The 21,262-nt window shown below is 42.4% G+C and overlaps 1 protein-coding gene across 3 annotated transcripts in view; it reads right to left on the bottom strand.

Moving 5' to 3' along the window:
* Positions 1–21,262, bottom strand: part of Kcnab1 (potassium voltage-gated channel subfamily A regulatory beta subunit 1) — a 380,966-nt gene that overhangs the window by 42,130 nt on the left and 317,574 nt on the right. For all 3 annotated transcript variants that reach the window (XM_051157257.1, XM_051157258.1, XM_051157259.1), the window contains exon 8: positions 9,541–9,627. In XM_051157257.1, the coding sequence (XP_051013214.1) occupies positions 9,541–9,627 (87 nt within the window). The remainder of the gene's footprint in view (positions 1–9,540; positions 9,628–21,262) is intronic.

The raw sequence follows: 21,262 nt of genomic DNA, 5'->3' as shown, positions 1-21,262 counted from the left end.
ATGATATAACACGTCCCATTTCCCCCAGTAAAAAACAATGCTGGCAATGCTTTCTCTCCCTTCTACTGCTCTGCACAAAGCCCTCCCATCTGCCGGCCCCGAAAACCCACAACCTGATTTTCATGTGTAAGTATTCCATTTATACATATCGTCTGTATTTGAATTTTTAAAAGTTAATTTCAAAAGTATTCTTGTTTAGTTTTCATTATTCTTGTATGATTGGGTCAACGGAAGCCAGTTAGCCTTACGGCTCTGTTTTCTGAGAGTAAAACTTAGCAGAGATACATGAGAAAGGATGGCTACGCTTCAGATTGCAGAGCTTGAGGCTTTGTCAGATGTAATGTTTTCCAGGCCTTGAACATTGACCATTTCTCCCCAAAGCAGAAGTGACACTTTCAGAGGTCTTCAGATTCCCGAGGAGGGTTTATGGGATATAATGATAGGGCATGAGGAATGCCTACCTGCAATGTATAAATTGTGCAAATATGGCCAAATACCCAGTTCTGTAATTTGTGGAGGTTTGAATCTTAAGACACACAGCACTTGTCTGCACTCTAGTTATATGAGCTGTAATGGTATTTTGTTATGAGGCAAACATATTTTCTGGAACTAATGGAAGGTCATTTGTGCATGTGCAATTTAGACCTGCTAGTTCTTAAATTAGGTATTAAAACATACAAAATATGTCAAACACACATGACTGCTAATGAAACCATTCAACCTTATTTTTGCACTGCCTGTTTGTCCTTTATTCTGTTGTTCTCAATAAACTCTCACACTTGTCCCACAGCTTTCCTAGCCACCTTTAGGCATTTCAAAGATAATTTTAAGTAGTAAGCACATTTAAAAAAATAGGGCAATCAATACCTTAAGTTAGAATCCTTCTCCCTCTCCCAGCTGGAGCCTCTGTCTCCTAGAAGGAGAGTAGCTTCGGGTATGGAGGGTTTTTCTGTTTCTCTACTATCTGTACCCCATCCCATCCCTGGCTCCATTTCTAGGTACCCTCTAGGAGTCCTCGAATAACCTCACACAGAGCATCTTCACCTGAGCATCCTGTCATCCTCTGTAGGGCAGCACTCAGCTAGCTGTCCATCAAGGCAGATGGTCAGCCCAACACTCTAGTTCTAGATTTGCCAGACAACAGTCAGTCTTGGGTCACACTGCTCCTGGGCCATAACACAGTTATTGTGAAAATCCAGTAGCCCTGAAACTTCCTCCCGAAGCAGGGGTATGGTGAAGGAAGGGGCGGCCTCCCTCCCCCCTGCTAGGGTGGATGGAGCTAGCAGCCTTTCCTTCCCCCTGCTGGGGTGGATGGAGCTCACAGCACAGGTTTCTTCAGATTTACCTTTCTCAGCTGGATCCCTTCTTGTCCCTCTGTCCCTCCTCTCTGGAGCTTCACATTCATATGCTAGTGTGAGCTCCAGAGCCACGAAACTGAGTAGACAAGGGGCAAAAGGGAAGCTCCTTTTATAGAAGAATTTCAGTCATGATGGAAGCAGGCTCTCTCCATCTCTCCACTGCAACAACTAGTGCAAGCAGTAAGGCTGTGGGGGCTCCGCTATCTTCAGGATCTTAGGGTCACACCAAGGCTGTTTACTAAGGGTCTGTGAAATGGCACCACAGTGGGGATGCCTGTCAAGCTCCCCTGCAAGGTTCACCTTAAACTGGACATCAGGGGGACACAGTGGCCCTTCTAGACCCTCGGAGAGAGACCCTGAGGAACACCTGGGAAATGTTCCTACCAAAAGTGCTTAGTCTAATCAGATAGACCAACTGGGAGACTTTCTCCAAATCAACTCCTGGGGTGGGGATGGGGGGGGGGCTGCTTATTTGGTCAAGGTCACTAAAGAGAAAATGGGGTAGAGAAATCACTTTAGATTAAAATAGATGGAATGTCCACAACAGGACACTCTGCACAACACTGTAGAAATCTTTCTCTCTCTCTCTCTCTCTCTCTCTCTCTCTCTCTCTCTCTCTCTCTCTCTCTCTCTCTCTCTCCCTTTTTTAGTGCTAAGGATTGAAACCAGGATTTCATGCGTGTTTGCCAAGAGCTCTGCACTCAGCTGCGTCACCCAGGCTCACTCACTCTGAGATTTTCAGCCAAATCGTGGCCCCACTTTCTTTTCAAGGAAAAACAAAACAAATCCCTCAAAAGACACCAGAGGAAATAGGACATGTCTCGAGTGTTAGATTACAGGAGCTTGTGGATATTTTTTGCCTATGACGACTGTGTCGTGGTCATTGAGGAGACAGGAAGTACTCATGGGTAAGATGCTCACAGAGCAAGGGCACACAAAACCCTTAGCACTTAGGAACATGTACAAGAAGCACATCAAGTGTTCATTCTTCCAACTTTTCTGTGTTTTTTAAAAAAATTTCTCAAAAAGTTGGAGGGAGAAGAGTCATGGAAGCAGCTTTCAATCATTTCCTATAAAAATGGAGATTTGCCATGCCATTCTGACATTTTGATTGTGTCTTACTGAAACTCTGACTTCATCTTATGCATATAAAATCCTAAAAGCATAAGCATATATTAAAAACAATAAGCACCTTGAAGTGTTTATGCCAGACATTACAGTCTGTAAGACATCACCACTTAAATGAACACATTTCCCCCACAACACTGGTGGAAAGAGAATGCGATTTTTCCATTCTTTCTGTTTTACAAATGAGAGCCGGCAGAGGAGGAGGTCTACGCAGCTCATCTGAGTCCACACACTAGCACCTACGGCCTCTCATCCTATCTCCCCAGAACACCTATACACATCTGTGACTTTCACAAAACTGCTCACTCCCTCATTCTTTTTTAGGAGACTGTGAGGCACTTGCTTGTGGGAAGGAGTGTAAGCTTTGTCACAAGTGAAAGCAGTCTTGGTGGGCTTCCTGGTCCTGGGATTCAGGAAGCGGATGGGGTGGGGGGTTTGGGGGGGTGGCGGGGGGCAGGGAGACCGGCCCTTGCATGTGAGAGTCTGACAGGCAGAGAGGATGAGAGGGGCAGCACATGGATTGAGAAAAGGATCATTGAACAGGCAGGACCAACGTGCAGGCCAGAGATACCTAGGGACCCATCCCATGGAATGGATACCAGAAGGTTCACTCTTATTTCCCTTTAACCTTTTTTCCCTCTTGTGTAAGATAGTTGGGTTGTATATTAAAGTTTAACTTTTAAGAAACAGAGCCAACACTTGCTCATTTCACTATGTGAGAATTCTAGATAAGTGTCTGCACTGGCGGCCATGCCCACCCCGTTAAACCTGCATGCGGTGAAACTCTCAGAGGCGATGCTGTGAGCTGCTAAGTCATGCAGCCCCACCTGTGCAGGCCTGCATGCCCGTGCGGGGAATGTGGGTCTCCTGTTCCTAATGCTGTGCTGCAATGAGGAACCGGCAGAAATGGATTCCCCTGAGAGTGAGACAACCTGTCACATCTCTAAGATGTCTTTCAGAGAACTGACAGTTCATGGGAGGAAGTTCGCATAAGTCACCAATAGAATACTGAGCAGTTCTGTCCTCACCTGCCAGCTGGGGTGAGCAAAAACATTCACAGTGCCCTCCCCCTTCCTTTCTCCTCTCTGTCTCTCTCACCCACTCTCTCTCCCCTTCCCTTCTTACCCCAATTCTCCCCATTTTTGTAATAAAAAACAGTTTAAAGAGAAAAGAGGAAAAGGTTAACCCTGTTGGAGTCCACAGCCTACAGGAGACATGTGGCCCACTTTGTTTCTTTTTTGGAATCCATGGGTAAGGACTGAATGATTGTCCTCACAAATGAATGAAGATGGAAGAAAAAAGGAAGGTAGAAATGGGAGGGAAAGCCCAGCAAGTACACAGGAAGTTGCTAAGTCACACAGAGCATACTCACACCCTTTCCCAAGATCATCCATCTCCACAAGACTTTCTATAGAATGACACTAGGAATTCGCCTTCCAACCAGAGCACTGCATGACTCCTGCTGGGTTTCAGGAAGTGGCTCCCAGTTCTGCCCTGTCGCTGGTTCCTGGGATGTAGGAATGAGGAGAGTCCACTGAATGCTTCATGAGGCCTTCCCTGCCATGAGAGGCTGAAATCTCTCTGAAATATGTGAGTTGTTTCTACTGAGCTTCTTAGTCTGGCCAATGCAAAAGAGACTAATGCCCCAGGCTGCTACAGACTAGGAAGCGCTTTTACCTCTGTGGTTATACAGAGTCCTTCTCCCTGACCTGCAGCTCTTGGGCGTTTAAAATGTGTGGGTCCAAATCATGGTGTCTACTGTGGATTTCAAAGGCTTAGGATGAAAAGAGTAAAATACACATTTCAATAGTGATTGCATGTTGAGATAGTACTTTTTGTGTATATAGTTGAAATAATATTGTAATGAAACCCATCTAATTTTTATTGTGGATAGTAAATAACTTAAATTTCATAGGTGTCTTGCGTTTTATATTTCTGGGGCAACACTGTCATATGGCTTGTGGAGGGTGTCTTCTTGCTATTATGACTTGGGGACAAGGTGGGGCACTCTTCAGGGACGATAATGAAACTTAAAGCTAGATGTACCAATCAGTTGTAGCTAAATGATATATGTAAAATTCAGATGAAGAGTTTGTTTTAAAAACTTTACTTTGGAAGATAAAATACCGGGGTTCAGTATTTTGGAACTGATAAAATATTGACAATCTGGGCTGCTTTTGCAGTCTCTTCTTTTTTCGAGTTGTCATGGATATCCTAGATTCCCAAATATCCATAGATTCCTGTTGGCATTGTAGCACCAGAAAAAAAAATCATGGCTTGTGAAAAATATTGACAGAATCTGCTGTTTGATTAATATTGTAGGAACTGGTGAAGCTAACTTTGGTCTTAACCCTCTTACTTGAACTAGAGACATCTGGGTTGCTGTGTGCCTGTACTAGCCTGTAAGAGGGAGAAAATGAAGAGTGTGAACAGTTATTAGTATAGACAGAATATTCAGAATTCTAGGAGATTCAATTTGACAATAAGTTCTAAATGAAAGGCCTCAGATTTCAAGCATGTTTTAAAATTAAATTTAACTTGAAAAAATCATCAGATTCTGTCAATACATTTAAAAGTCAATACATATTAAAGGGCCTCTTCTTTCTGCTATTATTCACAAGTGGTCCACACATTACATCTGTCTTCCACTTCACAACAATAGTGGTGACCAGTGGCTTTCTCTCTGGAGAATTGCCCTGCAACTAACAACAGCAGAAAATCAACCCCGAATCCTCCTAGCATGGGACACAACATCCCTATAAATCCCTGTGCAGCGTGACTTAAGTTCCTTTGACCCTTCTCCTATAGTGAGTCCGGGAGAAGTATTTGGAGTGCAAACTGACTTATGAAAGTGACAGAACTGACAACTTTGAGTTTCACAGAGACAAGGAAGTCTCGACGGTTCCACTAGAAGGGATATATGTTGTCATAAGGAAGGAGACATGGGAGGTGGGGCTGACTCTCTTCCTGCCTGTGGAAAACACGCCACCATTGCCAGATAGTATAGCAGAGACAGATGGCATGGCAGCTGCCGTGAAAGAAAACTGCCTTACTACTAGGTGAACCATGAAAAATAATGAGAAGGATGGAAGGAAAAGCTCACAAGCTCCCCTCTGCTGTCACATCTTCCTGTCTTCCGCAAAACGTCTAATTGTATTCCATCAGGTGGCTGACTGCGAATGAAGGGCTTTCCGCTCTTCTCCACTGATTGCACACTTGGGATTTACCACCATTGTCTTGGTAGAACTTGATTTTTGCCTTTTGAATTTTGGCAAGCCTGGAAGGAGGCATGGGTGGCAGTGACTAACAGGATGCCTGATGTCCATGTATGGTAAAGGAAGGTGCAAACGACTGATCTTTTTCTGGCTCAACTTGGTTGCAATTTGATATGCAGAAATTGGCCGAAACTCATCCTGGTTTATTTTAGATACACTCCCAATTAACACTGATTCATGCTACGGATCACATAAACAGGAATGGCATTTTAAACAGCTTTAAATGGCAGTTATTTAAAGTGTGACTTAGAGATGCCCAAAGCGGGCACACACATGATCTCGACACTCACACAGTCAGTGGCTAGAAAGCATCCTGGGTTCCTTGCTTGTTGTTTTATTCCGCTTCCTTGAGGAATCAGCAACACTAAGGGGCTATTGATGCCTTGGCTGGGCAGCCTCATTGGGGAAAGGCTTTGGCCTCTAGTTTAAAAGAAACGTGCCAACTCCATAGATTTGGAAAGGGATGCTTGAAATGGGTAAAGATCTATCTACACATGCCGAGGCCCTGGAGTTTTGATACGTGTGCAGTTCATGTCTGCTTGGTAATTACTGTTCTAGAGCTAATAGCCAGGCAATGGATTCTCCTAAGGTGTCATGTACTGATATCATAAAAACATGTGAATGCTATTAAAGACTGTTTTCTGCTATTGTTTGAAGAACTCGGCTGGGTAAATATCTGAAGATGTTTTTACCATAATATGTGGAGGAGCTGAATAAGGGTTGTAGTTACACTTACTAACAGATAGCTACCAAAAGGCTCCAAGGGTGGTTTTGGTAACAGGCAGCCTGCCTCTTCGCCATTATTTTTAGAAACACTAATCATCCTCCGAGGTAGACCTCATTGTGTGTGTACAGGGTTTCTTATGCACACACAGGATTTACAGTCATTGCTGGCATGAGTCTTAACATAGGATCTAGGAACAACTCAAGGGTGCCCTCGCCGGCCCCCAACATCTCTGCGCTTTGAGGAGCTTGTGTTCCCAGTTCACCTGGCAGTCCTGTCTCTCTACTTCATTTATTTATTTATTTTATCTCCCAGGTCAGCACTTGTCTCTCTGTAAAGCGGTAAAGCAGAAAAAAGTGATTGTACAATCTGTGCTCCCAGGACCAGAACTCAACTCTGGTGTTTCTGTTTGACCTACAAATAAGTGACTATAAATGACAAATAATCACAAAATATAAATTTAGACACATGTTTTCAGAAAGCTAGAGCAAGCTACATGGAAGCCAACTGGGACAAGTCCTCCAGAGAACAGGCTAGAGAGCATGTCCGCTAAGCCCTTGGCAGAGAGTAAGCTTTGGAGGTTGGTAGGCCTGCTGGGGGTGGGTGTCTGGTTGGGTGTGGGGAGAGACAGCAGGCTACATTCCAGAGGCGATTGCTCTCAAGCCAGCTACAGAAGTCTGGGCTCAGTGACTCACTCACTAAGTGGAAAATGCCCCCCTTTTAATACTCCTAGTGCAAACACTCATTATGAAATAGCTTCTCACTTCACTTTGTGGAATTTTAAGTGAAAATCATAGGGAAAAATGCAATTTTCTCTGACTTCAGTCGAGGTTAGATAATGCTTTCACTATAAACCCTATAAAGCAGCAGCAACCTACTTTTAAAAAATACTTGGAAATTTCTTTTAAGTAAATTTCAACATATCATTGGTGTTTATACAAGAAGCACTTAACCTGTTAGCATTACATAGCTGGAGAATTTCCTCCTTATTTTACTTACGTAATGTATGTTTTTCATTTGAGAGATCCTTGTAATATGACTCTTCCTTGTATAGATATACTGCAGCTCACATATCTTGATTAAAGGACTATTATATATCCCTAAATTTAAAGGCAAAGTAAGATGCAGGATGGGTAAAAACAAAACAAAAAAACAAAAAACCCCTCCGTTGTCTGTTATCCTATGTATGTATGATATAGCTGTGAATGGCCCCGTTCCGAGGGGGAGCATAGCCACCCGTACTTAAAATATGAAATAGCCTTTCAGAATCCACTTCCTTTTGTCTGAGTTGGTAGTTGTGCTGACTAGATGGCTTTAGTGCTCAGTTTTAATGGATCTTTTTGAATTGTGTGACAACATAACATCATTGCAATAAATATCTCTAGTACTGTTTATGATTTGCTCTATCAAACAAATTTGTTTTGACAGATATTCACATACATATATGACATATAAACACAGATAATAGTGTATATATAGGTATACGTATGCATGTATAGTTTCTCTGTAGTTGGGAAAGTTAAATGGCAACCCATATAGTCTCCACAGCATTATTTTGTGTATGGCCAGAAATTCAACTTAGAAAACTTCCTATGAACTTTAATCACTTGTATTTTTCCTAATTTCTATAACCCAACAGCAAGAATAAATCTTCACTGAACTTAATTTCTTACAAAATTCTGAACAGGTTTTTGAAAGGCAAATTTACTTTCATAGTAATTTTATGTGGATTGCACTATTTGAATCGTTACAAATGTTGATAGCCCAGTATTGCAAAACTTAAAAGGTAAACCCAAACATCCCCTTTCCATGTAGAAATGTCTCTATCCTGGGCTACCTTAGACTGTTGTGATCCACGTGCTTATAAATCTCTCCTAACTGGGGTCATCTTTTTCATCTCATTGCCTACAACCCTTTTGTTTCTCAGCCATGCCAGGTCGGCGGAGAGCATGCCTGTAGGAATGTTCTAAAGTCTTCATGGGGTAGGGAGGGGACAAACTGTGGTCTTGTGAAAGAGAGAGACAGGGGCACAGCTTGCTGAGGATCAGCAAGCAAACTACGAAGAAGAGCCTTATTGCGCGGTTCCTGTCCCGTCCGCGCTCTCTGCAGCACTCGGCATTTATCACACAGGTTTGGAAAGTAAGCCGACTTAGCGTCCATCCGTATAGGAAAGGACGCTCCGTACAGGATTCCCTCAGAAATGATGGCTGTGTTAGAAACTCCTCTCCTTAATGTAATTCTTTCAGTGGATGAAATCATGAAAATGAAATTAATCTGACAAAAATGAGTACCTTGCAGCCAAGAAAAGCCACTAAGAATAATAAAGGTAAAAGAAGAACTTTAGAAGAAAGAAGAGGAAGAAGAGGGGAGGAGGAGGAAGGAGCAGAAGTGGAGGAAGAGGGTAGTAGTCTATTGGGGGGTAAATACGGACATCGACAGGTTTCCTTCCTAAATTTTTGCACATTGATCCGAATATACTTCATTACTTACTGTGAGTAGAAGCGGTCTTCAGGCTGGGACCAGCAATCCGAGCTTCTTATTGTTTTTATTTTTTTTATTAATTCATTCATATTACATCTCAATGGTTATCCCATCCCTTGTATCCTCTCATTCCTCCCTCCCTCCTGCTTTCCCCCTACTCCCCTCCCCTATGACTGTGACTGAGGGGGACCTCCTCCCCCTGTATATGCTCATAGGTTATCAAGTCTCTTCTTGATAACCTGCTCTCCTTCCTCTGAGTGCCACCAGGCCTCCCCATCCAGGGGACGTGGTCAAATATGGGGCACCAGAGTTTGTGTGAAAGTCAGTCCCCACTCTCCACTCATCTGTGGAGAATGTCCTGTCCATTGGCTAGATCTGAGTAGAGGTTCGAAGGTTACTGCACGTATTGTCCTTGGCTGGTGCCATAGTTTGAGCAGGACCCCTGGGCCCAGATCCACCTGTCATAATGTTCTTCTTGTAGGTTTCTAGAACCCTCTGGATCCTTCTATTTCCCCATTCTCCCATGCTTCTCTCACCTAAAGTCTCAATAGGATGATTGAATTCCTTTACTCACCTTCCATGGGCGTGTTGCTGTCTGGACGGTTTGCGAAGACCACGTCCACGTATTCCAGTTGCAGCCTCTGGAGGGAGCCTTTCAGTCCTAGGAGCAGAAGCAGAAAACAAAACAACATAGCGGAAAGGCTCAAGAAGTCCACAGGAGAACGCTATTGGAAAGGGCTTGAGTTGGATTTCTTTGGAGAATTTCCTTTAAAAACAAACACTGAATTAGTTACAGAAGTCCTCTGAACAGGACATAGCAAGACCGCAGCAGTAATTATTTGGCCACAGAATCACTGGGCTGAACTCATCGCATATGAATAACCTCCACAGGCGCTAAGGAAACGGGTAAGAGATGATAGTGCCTGGCATTTAGCATAATAATGAAAGAGAGGTTTGAGCCGGCTGGACAGAGATCCACCAAATGCAAGAATCAGCCTAGAGCCAAGACCTCCAACCACAAAACTATTTTTCTTGCTACTCTATAACTAATTTTGCTACAGTTTAAATTGTCATCTAAATATCTGTGTTTTTCAATGGTCTTAGGTGACTCCTGTATTTGGCCCAAAGGTTGGGAACCACTGTCCTAGAAAGTGGCGCTTCCTCCTGGGAGAGGAATGGGGGCGGGCCGGGGGGGGGGGAGTTAACACACTAGACTTGAACCCAGTACTAATCTTGCCAGGGTGAAGGCCAGCACTGAGTGGACACCCCCAGCCCTCGCTCCCAGGCTAGTGTTCACAGAGAGCCTCTGGATCGGCCGCAGAGCTGGGTGAGAATCTTTCACCTTGCTGAGATGGCCCTGGGTTCTATGGCCGGAACTATACCGGTCGTAAGGGCTGTAGCTTCAGGTTTGATACAACTTAGCACCAATCTTGTTAGCCAAGTGGTTCGCCTCCGCCAGCCATCCTCAGTTTCAGACAGCAAGTTCAAAGACTTTTCATTTGCACGTTGCTTACTGTGGAAAGCAGTATAGACCTTGTACTTGGAACTCAGTCTGGGGCTCTAGATCTCTCCCAACAGCTAAGACTGGAGAGCAGCACCCAGGTGGAAGCCTGAACAGCATATTAGGTTCTAGTTAGCACCATCCGTGCCCAACTGCAGTGGTGTCAGGCCAAAGGTAGACCACAGCACCACAGAGACCGTAGAAGCACAGTTACACTGGCTTCAGGAAGCTAAGGTCTCCATAGGGGACCCAGTGGTGGCCCTTCCGGCTCAAGACTGGTAGAATCCCATTGTTCCTGACCACAGGCAAGTGATTGCAGATGAGGTGTTTGGCCCTGCCTTGTTTCACATGGAGGTTAGCTGATCCAGTGAGGTTGTATTGCCTTCTCTAGGCAGTGCCCTAATCTATCACTTACAGCATATCAATTGCAACAAAGCAAATCAAGGGGCTCTGTTTTTTGCTAACAGAATAGCAGCACTACTTTGGATTTGCTGGAACTAGCGCCGTCTAGTGTTGGAACAGTGGTAATGACTACGGGCTCCAGAAACAAACAAGCCCCCCCCCCCAAAACAACCTGTATGGCACTCCAGACATCTTCATTATGAATATTAAAACTAAAAAATTGAAAAATGATTACACTGATATTTTAAGAAACAGGCAATACAAAAACCATAAAATAACATTAGAAATTAAAATTATAAAGGAACACGATGCATCTGTCAGGTTTTCTTTCTTTTTTAATGATTATTGTCAAAATTAAGTTGCTATATTTTCAAAATAACTTGTAATAAACCAAAGACTTTTTTGTAAGTTTAATATTAAGTACAAAGAGAAAAATATAGTTATACCATAACAACAACAACAAAAAAACAAAGAATAAATAAGTCTTTACTAGAGAAACTCACAAATACTGAGAGAGGAAGAACTGAACAAAAATTAAATATAGAAAAAAAGTAACAAAATCATAGCAGTAAGATCTTACCCATAAGTAATTATCTTAACTATAAACTGTATTAAATTCTGCAATATAGGTATATATAAGGAAGGAAAATATTTGCCTACTATACATCTGATTAAGGACTGACATCAAGAACATTGAAGGAACTCAACTCAATAGCAAATCATTATCATCAAATCAAATTATTTTCAGCACTCGGGAGGCAGAGGCAGGCAGATTGCTGTGAGTTCAAGGCCAGCCTGGTCTACAAAGTGAGTCCAGGACAGCCAAGGCTACACAGAGAGACCCTATCTCAAAAAACAAAAACAAACAAACAAACAAAAAATGTCATCAAATCAAATTATTATCATCAAATCATTACTATTACTACCACCATTTCCTCACACACACATATCCTCACGTACATATTACTCAAATACACCTTTCTTCAAATACATGAAGAAAATATGGTATTTATTTATAAATATATTTTATATGTTCATGTATATTATGTCCAGTCATCAAAAGGGTGTCTCTCATCATTTATGACAGCATGAATGGGAAGAAAAACATTATTCTAAATAAAACAGTTATAAAAAAAAATGCCAAATAAATGATGTCACTTATATGCAGAGTTAAAAAAATGCTGTGTTGAAAAAAAAAAATGCTGTGTTGGCCTGGAGAAGAGCTCAGCAGTGAGGAGCAGAGGGGTCTTCCCTAAGGTTGGCTCCTAAAACCCACCTGGCAGTTCACAGCTGCCAGTCATTGCACTCCAGGGAGGAGGCGATGACATCTTCCAGTCTCCTTGGACACTACAGTCACATGGTGCACATACATACATGCAGACAAAACACTAGTACACACAACATAAAAGAAATAAATATTGAAAAAAAGAGTAGCGTAACTCTCTTAGATGCTGGATGTGGGAAGTGCTGAGGAATGGGGGCGTGGTGGTGGTGGGGAAAAGCTGCTTAACAGGTGCCAAGTTAAATATGTAGCGGGAGTAAGTTCTGCTGGGCAGGAGCACAACGACCGATTTCAACAATGCACTATATACTCCAAAAACAGGCTTTGAATGTTTCCAAGAGAAGAAATGATAAATATTTGAGAGATAGAGTTACTTATCTTGATTTGAATGTTATCTCATGTATACACGCTCAAGGTACTCCCCCCCCCAAATATATGCAGTTTTTTTTGTAATAGAAAGTGTTAATTAAGAATAAGAAAAATACATTGAGTGCAATGATTTATCAGTTGATCCCCGGAACCATCACATTATATCAAAGGCCGACTTTGCTTCAAGAAAAAAATAATCTCAGGCCTCTCTCAAGGTGACTAGCACCCTCAGTGGATGCTCTGCCCGCCCAGTAGTGGCTGTCCACAGTGACACCTGTGGCAGTAGCTGGGGCCAAATTTAAAATAAAAAGCAGCTTCTCCTCAAGGTTCTTTTTTATTCTTCTTCGTATGAGTCAGGAAAAAGGCTGCCTTAGCTCCACTTAATAAATGCATGCTTTAACACTAATATAAATAGAGCAAATAAAGACTGTGTTCATCACCTACTAATGTTATCAAACTTTAGAAAAATGAAAAGATGTAGGCAAACGATAGCTATGTAATGACCCCTTCTTCCTTCTCCTCCTGTGACACTGGGTCTTGCGCCTAGGGCCTTGTGGATGCTAGGTGAACAGTCTGTGTCCGGGCTACGTCTCCAGTCACCTTTTTACTCTTCAATATGAGGCAAGTTGCCCAGGCTGGCCTTGAATTTGAAGTCCTCCTGTGTTAGCCCCTAGGGCAGCTGGGACTGCATGCCTGCACCAAATGGGTCCAGTTTTATTCTTCCTTTATTTGGGAAGAAAACAAAACTCCAGAAGCCATAAGGATGTGAGATCTAATATAATAGAGTGAAACTTTGGATCGGGAAGCAATAGCTATGTTGTTGCAGCTCTAAACATTGGCAAACTTCCTAGAAATATTCAGGAGAAATTAATTAATTTCACTAATATTAATACTTCCCCAAAATAGAGTGTATTATATATAATATTATACAACCAAAAGGAGGGCAGTGTTCAGGGAACTGTTTTATCTCATCCCCATGAGGCACAGCAGGTCCTTATCAGCCTCTTTAATCCCCTAGGAAAATGGAAGGTTTTCTACTTTTCTTATAAGCATAGAATTAATTGCCTGTTAAATGAGGCTCTTATAAATTTAAATTTGATTTTCAAACTAGTTTATTGGATAGCCACAATTACTCTTCTGACAGAAAAGTGGATTGCTGGAATAGAGCCCTGGAAATATTTTCTATTCATCAAGAAAGGATGGTCTGTGGGGTTCCTGTTCAAAGCTTTAATGAGGAGATCAGGACAGGCAGGTGTTAGGCAGTCAAATAATGCTTCCTGAACTGGGTGATGAGCATGGTTGGGATTGCACCAACTTACTCAAGAAACAGTTTGAAAGGAAATTCACCTTAAGAGGTAATATGATATGAGCCATTTGGAGAGGAAATTGTATGTAGACAGGACATAGGATATAGACGACCAGACAATTAAGAAGGTTTAGAAGCATTTTTGGTGATTTAAACAAACAAACAAACAAACAAAAAAACCAAACCAACAACTTTTTGTGCACCTTATGCCTGGGCTAACAAACTTACCATCTTCAGAATTGCCCCGTACAGACCATCATCTAAGGTTTTGGATAATAATGTGACGTGGTCATTATATTGCTGCAGTTGTGTCAGAGGGAGAGGGCTAAAGACTGAATGCCCAAAATGCCTTGGAACCCCTTGGTTGAAGGGGAGCAGAGGCATCTTGGGCCACGCCCATATTCGTGCCTAGCCCTGGACACAAGTGTCCTCCTTTCTGAGGGCGCCAGGTTTCATGAGTCAGGTGATGGGGAGGAGGAACTAGACTAACTTGGCATCACTACCGCACATGTATGCCTGCTTATCATTTCATGTGACAGACCTCAATTTGCTCCCAAAGTGTGCCAGATCCTAGGACTATAAAGATGTACAGATTCAGCCTTCAACTTCAAGGAGCCAAAGGGGTCCACGGAGGCCATCTACAGCCCGTGTTCATTGTTCAAAGTCATGACGCCTATCCCTAACAGTGGGTTCATCTCATTGTATTTGGTTACTATCTGATCACTTTTTGCCTCTCAGTTCTTTCTCGGAAAGCGCCTTTGCTAGCAGCCCTGCTAGCCCACCCCTAGGCACCTAGCAACCTGTGATGTCATCACCTGCTATCACCATGTGTGCACCGTGTATGTGCCTGATAAAAAGGACTTGCCAGCCTCTTGGGCTCTCTCTCCCTCTCCCTCTCTCTCCCTCCCTCCCCCTCTCTCTTCCCCTCTCTCTCTCCCTCCCCTCCTCCCTCCTTCCCTCCCTCTGTCTATCTGTCTCCATTTCTTTCTGTCATAGGCACCCTCCCCCCCTTTCCCCCTCTTCATCCTTTTCCACAATAAATCTCCTTTCATACCAGATCTGTTGTGTAGCGTCTTTACCATACATTATAAGAACCATGTCTTGATATTTTGGCAGAGGTATAAATGTGTTTACTTGAGAGCATGAGGAACTATGTACTGGGTCAAGTTAATGACCCAACTCTGACCTGGCAGGTGTGTGGCATTATATCCACGGTACTGGCCACTCTTCAAGTCTTCAGCAATTTTATGATTCGTGCGATGCACTTGGAATGCTATTCTGTGTTACACTTTAAAACATTAGCAAGGAATGTGGGAATGATGGCAAGTTAAGAGGAAGAGACGAAGCAGGTGCAATCTGATCAGATTTTTCTGATTGAATCGATGGCTTTGCCTGCTGAGCAGATCTCATAGAAACAAGACTGAAAGGGAGGTCTGAAGCCGGCAAGGAGATGACTGCAACAGATCAAGCTCAGGCTATGCTGGCTAGACGTGTTCAAATCCAGAGCAAGTTTTGCACACAGAAATAACTGGACTGGATGTTGTTGTGGATACAGGGTATGCAGGTAACACGAATCAACAATGACTCCTAGATTTCTGGCCCAAGCCAGGCGATTATAACTAGGGTGGGGGTTTCAGGGGAAAAGCAAACTGCAGGAAGTGGTGGAAGATGGGTTGGGTGCGAGGGGCTCGTATCGTGCACATGGAATGCTTGGCAGCTGGGCAGGCCACTCTCCGTTCAGAGAAGGTGACACACAGCATTTCAGAGGTGCTGCGTACAATGCCAGGTGGCATTATTGGTGAGCGATGCCGCAGTCTCTCTGAGCTTCTTGCTTTTTAGTCTGCCCAAGAAGAAAACTGTGCTCCCTCAGGACCCCCTTTTCCTATTTTGATGCTTTCATCCTATAGAAATAGGCCAATCGTAGCCCTACAAGGAGGTGTTCAACACTGGTCTCCTTAAGAGCTACTTAGGTATTTGCTAAAATAAACTTTCATGTAATAAATACTTTATTGAGCACTGGCTTGGAATCAGATACTATTTTAAATGTAAATAGACCTGCAACAATGCCTCAGTCCTAGCTCCACCATAGACGTATGTGGGCCGCTAATATAACAGGCTGAAGATGCAGCTGCAGCGAGTTCACTTGCAGAAGGCACTAAGGATCTTGAGAAGAGGCTGAAGGAGCAGAAGACACGCTCCACACCCTAGAGGCGTTGGCTGGAAGTTAACTGGCGATTTTTCAAAAGTTCACAGGATAACAAATTATGTATTTTCTTCTTTCTTTCTTTCTTTCTTTCTTTCTTTCTTTCTTTCTTTCTTTCTTTTTTTTTTTCCGATGAGACAGGGTTTCTCCATGTAGCCTTGGCTGTCCTGGACTCACTTTGTAGACCAGGCTTTGTCTACAGAGATCCTCCTGCCTCTGCCTGCAGAGTGCTGGGATTCCAGGTGTGCGCCACTACGCTCAGCTCAAATGATGTGTTTTCAAATGAGTACACAATGAAATAGATCTAAGCTCATCTTTCTCTCAGGTTCTGATATTGTTTAGATTTTTTTTTGTTTTTCTTTTAAAGATGCATTTGTTTATGTATATGGGCATTTTGTCTGTGTTTATATCGGCACACCACATCAGATCCCATGAGTCTCCAGCTATGGAGCTGCTATGTGGGTGCTGGGACCTGAACTCAGGACCTCAGGAAGAGCAACAGTCAGTGATTTTAACCATTGAGCCATCTCTCCAGCCCTTTTATTGGCTTTTTGAGACAGGGGTTCTCTGTCGAGCTCTGTCTGTCCTTGAACTTGCTTTGTAAACCAGATTAGCCTTGAACTCAGAGTTATACTGTCCTCTGCCTCCCCAGTGCATTACCATGCTCAGCTTACAGCTAATATTTTTGTACAGGTTTCTAAAATAGTGAGTTTCTTGAAAACTTTAAACAGATGGACATGGCTCTAAGTGCAGCAGCTGTTCCTTGTCGCAGCTTTAACCATGTACCAATAGAGTTTGCGAGGGCGCTACTTAAATATGCCGTTCTATTAAATTTCCCTTTCACATTCTTGCTTTCCTATCTAGCCCGACAAAATTCTTGCTTTAAACAGTGTGCATGATTTTCCTAAATGGCTTCTGGTTTCATTTGTGTAGCTGTCCTTGTAGTCACCCACTTCTTTTATTAAAGGCACGTAGTCTACTCAACTCACATGTACCTTCACATCGTGAAACGTGGCTGTTGTGAGTGGGAACACATGTTCATGAACATGGTATATGGAGAAGGAACACTGGGATGATTCTCTTTGCTCAGTGAATTTACTAACTCCGAAATCAATGATGCTTTTTCTTTTAATGGAAGACTTGGGTTTTAACATTTGGTCCTCACTAAAAAGTTTTTAGCTGAGATTTTGCTACCTATTTTCCTCTTCTGCCAACAGCAATGACTTGTAATTCGGCAGAGCTTTTGTCTGTAAAATTTTAGAGAGGAATGTATCTATTCTGACAGTGTAACTGTGGTGGTTTAAATAAAATCGGCCTCCATAGGCTCATAGGTTTGACTGGTTGGTCACCAGGGAGGATTAGGAGGTGTGGCTTTTTTGGAGGAAATGTGTCACTGGGGGCAGGCTTTGAGGTTTCCAAATTCCAGGTCAGACCCAGTGTCTCCCTCTTCCTGCTACCTGCAGATCTGGATGTAGAACTCTAAGCTATTTTTCTAGCACCATGTCTGCCTGTATGACACCATGATTTCTGTCATGATAATAATGGACCAAACTTCTCAAACTGTAAGCAAGCCCCAATTAAATGCATATTTTTGTTTATATGTATTGGTGTTTTGCCTGCATGCATGCTTGTGAGAGAGTGCCAGATTCTCCGGGACTGGAGTTCCAGATGGTTCTGAGCTGCCATGTGGGTGTTGGGAATTGAACCCGGGTCCTTTGGAAGAGCTCCTAACTGCTGAGCCATCTCTCCAGTCCCCAAATGCTTATTTTATAAGAGTTACTGTGGTCATGGTGTCACTTCACAGCAATAGAGCACTGAATAAGACAGTGACTTATCAAACTATTCCTATTCCTTCATGTTAGGCACTCAAAGAAGTGGATCTGTCAGATTCTTTTTTTTTTTTTTTTTTTCTTTCCTGTCAGATTCTTAAAGCACGGTAAAATGGATCTTAGTAAAATGGCTGCGGGAGAGCTCAGTGAATACAGAGGACTGTAGAGCTCCAAAGACCTTGGGACTCAAAAGGGATATAATAAACCTCTTAGCAAAATGTCTTCTCTCTCCTTGTAAAAATGAGGAGCTCATACTAGCTCATAGTGATTTGTCTCATAGTGAAGGCTTTCCATACATTTAAAACAAAAACAAAAACAAACCATAACATACAAGCCAAACTCATTTCACACTCTTTAAAATGACTCCAGGGGCCAAGGTCAGCTAGCTTTGTCTTATTTTCTAACATTTCTCTTTGGATTTAATGTGCGTATGAGTCACCAATGTTTAATCAAAGCCACCGTTCTCACAGGGAATGTAGCAATGAAATCCAAGGATAATTATCTGTAAACTCCTTCAAACTGTATTTTTGGCTTAAGAATCTCATGGTAATTCTCCTCTGCAGAATTCATTTAATTCTCTAATTTCAGTTTGCATACAAATGTCCTATGGGGTATCTCTCCTACTTATTGGCCCTTGTTTTCAGCTGAAACTACAAACTTCAAAAGAGCACCAATAATAACGTAACAAGTGGCTTCAATTTCAAAACACTGAAGGTTTATGTTAAAAATCTGAATCTGGGTCAGCTTAGATTTCAGATGAACTTGTTACCATCCTATGAGAATTCCTTAACTAGAGTAGAAATTTAAGGTATTACCACTAAGTTGCATGAGGCCTGAAGAAAACCTATTGAGAAAGAGAATGCACACACACATACACTGCTGAGCCTTAAACCAATAGAGTCAATAAAGTATTTCTCCATTCAATTTCTCTTATATATATATGAGTTTTATGATTTATATATCATATATATTTGTTGTTGTTTATTTGGTGAACCATTTTCTGAATATTTTCCCTAACCAAGTAGATAAAGAAGAAATGCTTTTTTTTTTTTTTTTTTTTTTTTTGAGTAGCACACTGCCCTGTTTGGCCATCTGGACTTCCTGGGTACCTGTTGGGTACTGACAAGCCCAGTGGTAGAGGGCACACATACTTGGTGGTGCTAGAGCAGGAATGGTGATGGCTGTGAGGGTCAGGCTGGCCTTGACTTCTGTATCCAGTTGCATACTAAGCCTTAGCTTAGTATTTGTGTTTGGAAGAGAAAGTTGGAAGGTTTCTCTAAGGTGGGGGTAGTCATTCATTGTGGCAGCCTCAGCATGTCACCAGCTCAGGGTAGCATCCTCCAGGAAGCAGTTGTGCTCATAAGACAATGCTGATTATGGTGACAATGACAGTGTTCATTTTGTGATGGAAGTATTGAGTTTTACTCCCCATATTGTAACCCAAGAATGTAGGAATAGTTGTAATCTGTGTTGTAGTCAAGGAGACAGAGGTTTAAGTCACTTGTAGGTCACTCAGTTCATATGTAATAAATAATCAGAACTTGAATGTTTGCCTGGTCTCAAAGCTCATGTTTACGTAAATAAACACCAAATAGTGAGAAATACAAAACTCAGATAAAGACTTTAGGAACAATGAACATTAATAATAAACATTATGGTTAAATGTGTGTATATGTGTGATGGAGGGAGAGAGAGAAAGAGAGAGAGACAGAGACAGAGAGAGAGAGAGAGAGAGAGAGAGAGAGAGAGAGAGAGAGAGAGAGAGAGAAAGTGTGTGTTTCAAAAATCTCTTTTAAAATTAAATTTAAGTAACTGAGGACTGGTGAGATGCCAGCAGATCCTGCTGCCAAGACTAATGGCCCAGTGGCTCACTGGGACCACCATCATGGGAGGGTAGGACTGACTCCTGTAAATTGTTCTCTGATCTGTACACCAGCACCCTGGTACCCATTCCTCCCTATACCCAATACAATACAATACAAGAAACTGAACGTGAGAACTATCTTTTTCTATGACTAGTCTGACATATTTCACAATAATATGAATATTTATATCTCAACAAAGGTGTCCGACCTCCAGCCAGAAGAGACACCTGAGGTTAAATAAACACTGTCTTTTAGATTAGGCTGCTGTGCAGAGAAGAAGCTCCTGGAGAAACAGCCACTGGGGGGACACGGAACCAAAAAGAGAGTAAACAGCAGTTTATAAGGAGTTCCAGAAATTGAAATACCAAGCCAAACAACTCCAAAGAAAAAGTAAAAGCCTGAAGGCTAATTCTCAGAAATAATAAAAAGCATGCATAATAAAAGTATAAAATTACAAAAAGAAGTTTGGACTCAATAACAAATGAGTAAATAAGTAAAATTACTTCATTGGACCAGCATTCTTATGAGCAAATAATTGTTAAACTGCACCTTATTCTTTGACTTAAAACTGCTCCTGGAAGCTACCTTATTTACAGAAAGATGGTCGCTTATGTCATTCTTTATTATACCAACAAGTTGTCTGTAAAATATATTTTAGTGGAGAAAAGGAACCAAAGTCTAGGTAATATCTACAGCTTGACTCTACTATTATATATTTTCATATTCATACATGTATAAAATGTGTTTTAATCAAATCTACTTTCCAATCCTCCCCCGACCCTGTGTTCTTTTCCTTTCCCCAAACTACTTTCCCCTTCCAACTTCTAAACCCATTCAATTCACTTAATGCTCTCTGTCTGCTTGGACCTACGACCATCTCCAGGAATATGGGCACTCTTTCAGGGACTGCATCTTTGCTATTTGTGTGTGCTTGGACCTAGGGCCATCTCAGGAGCACAAGCAGCCTTTCAGGGACTGCATCCTTGCCATCTGTGTGTGCTTGGGCCTAAGGCCATCTCAGGAGCACAGGTAGTCTTTCAGGGACTGCATCTTTGCTATTTGTGTGTGCTTGGGCCTAGGACTGTCACCAGTAACACGGTAGCCTTTCAGGGAGTCTCCCTACTCTAGCAATCAGCAACTGCAAGTGGCTCCTCAGCCAAGGGTGAGACTTCAGCCCCCCCCCCCCCCAACCCAGGCTGAGATGTTTGGTGAGCTTGATCTTGTGCAGGTCTTGAACATGTAGTCACAGCCATTTAAGTCACAGCACTGATTTAAGTAGGTATGAAGACATCCAGATAATAAGCAAGTTAGGGCACAGAAGGGAAAGGATGTGAAGGACATGGACCAGAGTCCAATGGACGAGGGGGAGACAGGGCTTACTTTTATTTTATTTTTTAAGTTTTGACAATGTTGGGATTTCATGAATGAAGTTATTTTCAACGAAGAAGAAATAAAAATCTTGGATCATGTATGTGTGTGTGTTTTACTAGGATTGAACCCAGGCCTTGAACATGCCAGGCAAGCACCTTAACTCTGAGC

Source organism: Acomys russatus, chromosome 15, assembly GCF_903995435.1.
Source record: "Acomys russatus chromosome 15, mAcoRus1.1, whole genome shotgun sequence".
In the NCBI taxonomy this organism is placed as follows: domain Eukaryota; kingdom Metazoa; phylum Chordata; class Mammalia; order Rodentia; family Muridae; genus Acomys; species Acomys russatus.
The sequence above is the reverse complement of the archived record's forward strand: the minus strand, read 5'-3'. Positions and strand labels throughout refer to the sequence as shown.